The sequence below is a fragment of the Cynara cardunculus genome, assembly GCF_001531365.2.
Source record: "Cynara cardunculus var. scolymus isolate 2C chromosome LG 8, CcrdV1, whole genome shotgun sequence".
NCBI lineage: Eukaryota > Viridiplantae > Streptophyta > Magnoliopsida > Asterales > Asteraceae > Cynara > Cynara cardunculus.
Window position 1 is genome coordinate 21,242,761 of NC_037535.1, and position 7,412 is coordinate 21,250,172.

The 7,412-nt window shown below is 37.5% G+C and overlaps 1 protein-coding gene across 1 annotated transcript; it reads right to left on the reverse strand.

Annotated features, from left to right (window-relative positions):
• Window positions 1–712: 712 nt before the first annotated feature.
• LOC112516521 lies at window positions 713–7,062 on the reverse strand. The gene is made up of 3 exons (XM_025123601.1): window positions 6,883–7,062; window positions 1,724–3,111; window positions 713–1,418 (listed from the first exon to the last, which is right to left on the reverse strand). The coding sequence occupies exon 2, from the start codon at window positions 3,093–3,095 to the stop codon at window positions 1,767–1,769; it is 1,329 nt and encodes a 442-aa protein (XP_024979369.1). The 5' UTR covers window positions 3,096–3,111; window positions 6,883–7,062; the 3' UTR covers window positions 713–1,418; window positions 1,724–1,766.
• Between the last annotated feature and the right edge of the window lie 350 nt (window positions 7,063–7,412).

The following is a 7,412-nucleotide window of genomic DNA, read 5'->3' on the forward strand; positions in this document are numbered from 1 at the left end:
ATGTTGAATGTTATCGTTAAGCACTTATCGAATAAGTTTTTGGTAAACGGCCCCTTAACTGTTTTAACCTTTGTGCTTATGAGGAATTGGGATTTTTAATTTTGTTTTTTCTGTTAAGAGGAGATTGGAGAAATTTAACTTGTTAATTGAGAAAGAGGAAGAATGTATCATCAAATTAAAAGGTAATTATGCCTCTTATATTTTATATAAATATTTGTTATATTTTCTTTTGAAATAATTTTGTATTGCCATTCAGGGATAGTTTACCAAAGACTTATTAGGTATCACTTACCTTACCAAATGAGTATGATAATAACCGAAAATCTTACCTGATAAAAGGCATAACAAAAACCGATATTCTTATCTGGTTAGCGTTTACCAAGTAAATAAAAACTTACCAAAAATCCATTTTGATAGCTGAGAGACCGAGAATGTTACCCAATATAAGGTAAATGAGGGCGATAAGTTTCTACGAGCTAGTTGATGATTTATTATGTCAAATAGAGCCGTAAAAGAAGAAGAGGTAATGCCTCTTGATCTTATCCTAAAAGAGGTCATTTACCAAACGCCTACCCGAGTAACTACTTACCTTAGTCACTTACCTTGTTGGATAAACATTGCAGAACCGAGAATTTTACCAGGTAAGAGCGATGGTAAGGACCGAAAGTCTTACTCGATAAGTGAGGGTGACAACTCTTACCCAGTTAACGTTTACCGAGTAAATTGTTGCATACGATGCCGTCTTCATGGACTATTAAGATAAGTGAGAGTGCTAGACTCTTACCAGGTAAGCGTTGGGGTAAACAGCCCCCAACTCCCAACCATGACTTGGTCCCAACCCAACAGCTTAAGCCATGCTTCTAAAGTTTGGCCAATTGGCTCAGGTCACCGTGTCCTTGGCTATAATTGATGTGTTTTTCTGTTCATTGTGGATCTCATTTTTGTGTGCTCAAACTAGATTTCAATTTGATTTAAGATCAAAATAGAAATAGAATAACTTGAAAACCCAAGTTATGAAGCAAGGTGAACATATATATGCATATAAGGTTTACAACCACATATATACTAAAACAACATGTGGTAGTAACAAACATTGACCTCAAACACAGCAGCATCTGCAGGCCCATAATTCTACTTCAAACCCATAACCATTTCAACAATCAACACCAGCCAAGAGGGTTACAAAACTGGTCCACAAATCCCATGAACCAAACATGCACTACGGACGTTCTCATGGGAAAACACCACATGGTCTGCCTTTTCCAAGCCAACCATCGAGACACAAAACAGTGACTGAAAAGTTGTACTTTCGAGTCTTGTTGAAAGGTTAGAAGCTAGCGATTTTGATTTTGATTCGAATAACTGTACATGCATGCAACTTTGATACCTTGATGGCATCCACGATGATGGTTCATTGGCTAACACAAAGACAAAACAACTGAAATCAGGCTGATACAAATACAACCAAGTTAGCTAAAGAGCAAGTCACAACAAAAAGATATTTAAATGAGAAGGGCGTGTTCAAATGAAAACCCGTAAATATTCTAATAGCCTAGGAACCAACTATTCATGTTTTATTCATAATGAATGACGTAATAGATATCCATGATGAATTATGATAATGCATGATTATTCATAATGAATAATACCCAGGTTATCAAAATATTAATGGTTCTCGGTTGAACTTTTCCCTACCTAAGAATATATATATATATAAGCATACCTCAGGCTCATGGGAGTCATGGCTAATCATTTGGCAACCGTATTTAGAGACCAGCAGCCACCAGAAACTTCATCTTACTAAGCGGTTCCTCATGCAATATTACGACCTCATTCACCATTTCAAACAGCTCCTCAAGCTTATCAACACCGAATCTTTGATAATTTAGTGGTCTTTTATAGCGTTGTTGATAAATTGCCTCGAAACAACCCAAGAAAATCCGACAAGAATAGCTCACAAGTAGCTCCTGCAGCTCATACCTGAACTGGATGAGGTTTTCATTGCTCCTATCATCTCGCTCTTCAACAACTACTCTTTCATCATCTGAGAACTCGTCTGAAGAACCAACACCCATATTCTCTTCTCGGGTGGCTTTCCCTTTCCTCTCATGCTTTATGGTGTCCTCCATCATGCATTTCTTGAGATACACCAGTTTCTTCTGGCCTTTGCCTTCAATAGATATCGCATCGCTCATCTTTTTCAATAGATTCACTAGTTTCAAAGTTCCATACTCTGAAACGTAAAGGGGTCTTCCAAAAAACTTCTGGTACTCAGCAGGAAGACGCCCAAGTGGTAAACTCCCACCGGATAGTTCCAGAAGCTTCACTAGTTGACCCTTTAAACCAATCAAATCTCCGGGCTGAACCCACATCACATCATTTAAATCAGATGGAAGGCTGTATGATTTCGATGTTGAAACCAATGAAGTGTTGAATTCAGATACCATTGAGATACCTCTATATACAATTGCTTCTTCTTCATTTTTAGAATCTGAATTGTCACCGATCTGGGGTCCCATCAAAAGCCCAGCAACATCAGATGAAGCGATAGCACGAGATCTTGAAGGTGGCACAAAGCCTTCTCCACGAACCACACTAGGCCAGTCCCAAACATAACTTCCAGCATTACTCAAAGCAGAAGAAACACCAACCCCAGATGGAATCACGAGAATAACAGTGTATCCACGTTGACCAAGTACATGAAGCGCCGAAGAAAAGTCAACATCGCCGGAAATCAGCATGATGGAAGATGGTGGAGGATTATCAAGAGCAAAGAGAAACATATCGACCAATATTGCTTTATCAGCAGCATCTTTTCGCCCATTTGGTACATCTATGAGTTTGACCCCAGTCCTTTGGCAGCCTTCTCTTAGCCGCCGAGGAAAGCCGTTAAAATCTCCATATGCAGAGAACATATTAACGGCTCCCTCGAGTACGGGGTGAACCCGCAAAGCCATTCTAATATTTCCAGCCACATCTTCTGGGCGTATGTCGCTGGGTACTGGACAGTTCTCCATATCCCAGAGTATAGCAATTGGACCATTTGTTTTTCTCATTAACGTATGTGGTTGCTCCATTAGCTTTTGGTAGATCATAAGCTTTTGAAGGTATCTGTAGATTTCAAACAAACAAGATTTACCAATAACTCTGTTTAGCCCTCTCGACTCAGCTTATTTTGCAATTACTTTTCGAATTCCAAATTTGGAAAAAAGATTTGACTGGTGATTGAACTTTCGGGAGCGCTATCAGTTTGGTGATTCAACTTCCAAAATTATTAATGAAGTTGGTGATTACAACTTTAATCCTCAATCAGGTGATCGTTTTATGACTGTTACACAACTTGACATGGTAGCCACCAAACTTCAGATTTGTGTCAAATTTTTTAATAGAGCCGAAAGACAATCACCTAATTAGGAATTAAATATTTAACCAGTAATTAAATTGAACATTTTGACGGTTAAATCTCCGAATAAATAGACCCAGAAACTCAATCACCAAAACATATATTGCCAAATAACCTTTTATATATGTAGGAATTACGAAGTATACAATACTATGGTTACAAAATTTGAAGCATTGCAATTCACTTGATAATAACAGAAGTCATCTACACACTTTTTCATCATCCGTCTTTTAACAAGTCGTTTATGCTCCTACAATTTCTATTTCTTTGCATCCTTCATATTTCATGTATATAAAGGTAAAGAGAACTAGATCCTAGGTTATATCCGACTAGTAATAAGCACAATCTGTTAGGAGCGACGAAGGTATTTTAACAAGTACATTGGATAACTAGAAAGAAAAAAACAGGTAAAGGGTAGTCCGTATGGAGAGGACAAGATTCCGAAACAATAACTCAAAGTAGATTTTCACATATAGGAAAAAGAAAACGAGGGTATTTAAACTAAGAAATAAGAGACTCCTAGAGTAAAACAAAAACAGAATCCTAAAGCAAAACAAATAAGGGAAGTAGATAAGTGTAGATAGACAAGGACAATTGTAGGTATCCATAGATTTAAGGTAGACTTCTTCCATGCTTATCAAATGTTTTTTTTCCTTGTAGAGCAAGTCTTAAAGGGTGGTGTCGTGTCTCAATCCTATTAAATTGAACTAGGAACAACAGAAGAAGAATATGATATATGCAAGCTAGATAACATATGGGAAAGGAAACTATAAGAGCCAAAAACTAAAAGTGACGAGGTTAAAGAACAATTGTGAGGTTATTTAGATAAGTTTTTTATAAAAATAAAGATGGAAGTGTACCCTAACGTGATTCTTTTGATCATATTAGCAGAAGTTTTGTACATAGAATCACACTGTTCGAGGTGATATACACTAAGAAAGATGAAAGTAGGTAAATCCGGGAGATCTGAAGAGCCCTAGGGAAGATAGCTAAGGCATAGAGAAAGGCACATGAATTGGGGAGGATGAGTTCAATTGCATCACTCGATGAGAATACTAGAGATACTCTAATTGTTTGAATCGGAGAGAGATCAAACTTATGAACGATAAACTGGAGCTATAAGAGTGAGTTATTGAGCATACTATGAACAGGTAAAAGTATGTTGGTGTTCATAGAATGTTGACTACATGCATAGAAAAAAAAATAAGGGACATAAAAGTATTTCATATGGTATCTATAGATACAAAGGAGGAATGCGATAGGAAGCCAAGAAAGTGAGCAGGTGATCTTGAAAAGAAGGAAACCGTACGCAAGTATTTTGAAGTGATAAAGAATAACATGTATGATGGAAGCGACGGGCATGAAAGCAGGTGGCAAAGGGAGATGTGTTATCCATATTACTAAGGTTGGCTCCTTTTTTCCCCTATTTTTATGGATAAGCTCATAATCGACACACAAGATGACAACCCATGGTTTATGTTTTTTGCTAGCAATGTTTTGTTGTTGATAAAGTGGTGACCAGTCGGGGATCAGAGGCGATAGGACTTAGGAAACATAATGGTACTAAGGAGAAAATAAGTGGGTCTTAGTCAAGGTTCTAAATGGCATGAGGCATGGCATGGCGTGGCGTGGCGGCGAGGTCAAGCCACAAGCCTTACGAGTTACAGCAAGGCCACGGTGTTTTCCAAGGCGTGGCTTAAGGCGGCAAATTTGTATATAAAATATATATAGGCGAAGATTCGTGTGAGAAAGAGAGTTAAGGTGAGAAGCGTGAGAACAGATCTGGACCCTTGATCACCTTTAATCTCAAACCCACTCATGAATCCCGTTGATCCGATGCATCTCGGAGCATCTCTTCCTAATGTGCATCCAAGGGTAGAGATCGCTTCTTACACTTCTCATCTTAACTCACCGGAACCCAACCCTATATATATATATATATATGTGTGTGTGTGTGTGTGTGTGTATGTGTGTTTATGTCAATGTCTTGAACAATAATGATAATTAACAATTTAAATTCATATAAAACGATAAACAAAAGAAGAACCATGAATTGATAATTTGATATCAAATATACAGTTTACAAAAATGATATCAAATATACAAAGTAAGTCACTCTTTACAGTCCCTGTTTGGTAATCAAACAACAAAATCAAAGTAAGGAAATCAAAGAACAGCAGATCAAAGTAATCGAACAATATTTGTCTTACGTTGAAGAAGTAATTTAGGGGTTTTTTCTTTTTCCCCTTTTTGTTGATCAAGTATTTGGCTCATATAAACTATACAGTTGTATTTACATTTACTCCTATTCAAGTTACAAAAATTGTAAATTTTCCCAAAGCCTTTTATCCACGCCAAGGGGGTTAAGGTGGTGGCAAGGTAGCGCCTCGGCACCATAACGCGATTTTTAGAACATTCGTCTTAGTAAAGGACGAGGATATTAAGAGGAGAAAGGAAAGGTAGCCGGAAGACACCAAAGGTCATGCAATCTTTGTCTATTGGTGAGTTAGAGCATCTCCAACAGGCATGCTATATTTCCTTTTTCTTTCTCCAAATTTGGAGATTTCTCCATTCTCTCTTCTTCTTTTCTCCATTTTAGACGAGAGTTTAGCATAGCTACCGGAGCAAACTTTTCCCATATCTCCAGAACTTCTAAAATAGCATAGTTGTTGAACAAGCTCTTAGAATAGGGGAAGTGAAGGGGGCAACTAAGGAAGATGGGGAAGGGTAAGGTCATAGGCCCAGACTATACCCCCGTTGAGGTGTGGCGGGGGCACGGTGGTTAACAAAGCTCTTCCAAGTCATACTCAGAATTGCCAAGATGCTGGGAGTGGAGACTTAGTCTGGTGGTCCCTCTTTATAACAAAGAGGTTAGATGGAGGTGACGAAAAACCAATTTGGCTTCCCTCGAGGTTCGAAGATTAAGACAATCCACCTCCTTAAGAACCATAAATCATAAACCAGGAATTCCTATAGTCTGTCTGGCCCACTGAACTCAAATTCATCAACAAACAAGATACGAATTTCTCAAGAAATAACATCTGAAATTTTTAAAAGTAAAGCCAGGTATGTTCCCAAGTTCTTCCAACTATACACTTTAACAAATCAAGAGAGAACCGATGAACAGTTGATTAATTTATAATCCGAAACTGAAAAGGTAAGCCCAGCTAAAGTAAGCCCAGCTACGTTTCCAAGTTATTTGAACTACAAAATTAAACATATTCAAGAGAAGACCGAAGAACAGTAGATTGATTTATTGGAGGGTGAAATAACCATCTAATCAATCAAAAATACGAAAAGCCTACCATCATAAATACTAGTAACGGAACTTAGAAAAAACACAATCATACCCATATTACAATTATATTACAACTAGTCAGCTGCCGCATGAACTCAATGAGGATGATCAAAGAAATAAAGTTAATTATCGATTAAAGATCTCTACCTAAAGTATTGATATATAGATAGATCAATAGTACCTGGTGAAAGTCGAAAGCTTCTTGCGAGTGAGGATTTGGGGAAGAAACGATGAGATAAATTAGTGGAGCTGGTAGGTGTAAACGGATTAAAGTGATGATTATGAACGACAATGGCGTATTTGGGCACCAGGATCTGCTGTGGAAATGGGTTCTTGCTTAGGTCTCATGAATGTGTACACACAACCGACACGGATCAAAATTTAGGTACGCGTGTTCGTCTTATAAACTGATCCACATTTGTTATTGGACCGATATTAAACCGGTCCCATCCTATTCAAATTCTCGGGGGTTGGGTTTCGATCACAAGGAGAGTTAAGTTGAAAAGTTAATAGAAAAATTTTTCATTTTTTGATGCATATATATATATATACTAGAAGCGTACTCGCGCAATGCAGCGAGATACATCGTGTTTTTAATATTTCATTTTATTATTTATCTCAGTCGATGTTATAATATGACTTTATGTGATTTTGAGAAAGCGATGATATTTTTATTTTTGAATAAAATATATGTTTGACGATATCATAAAA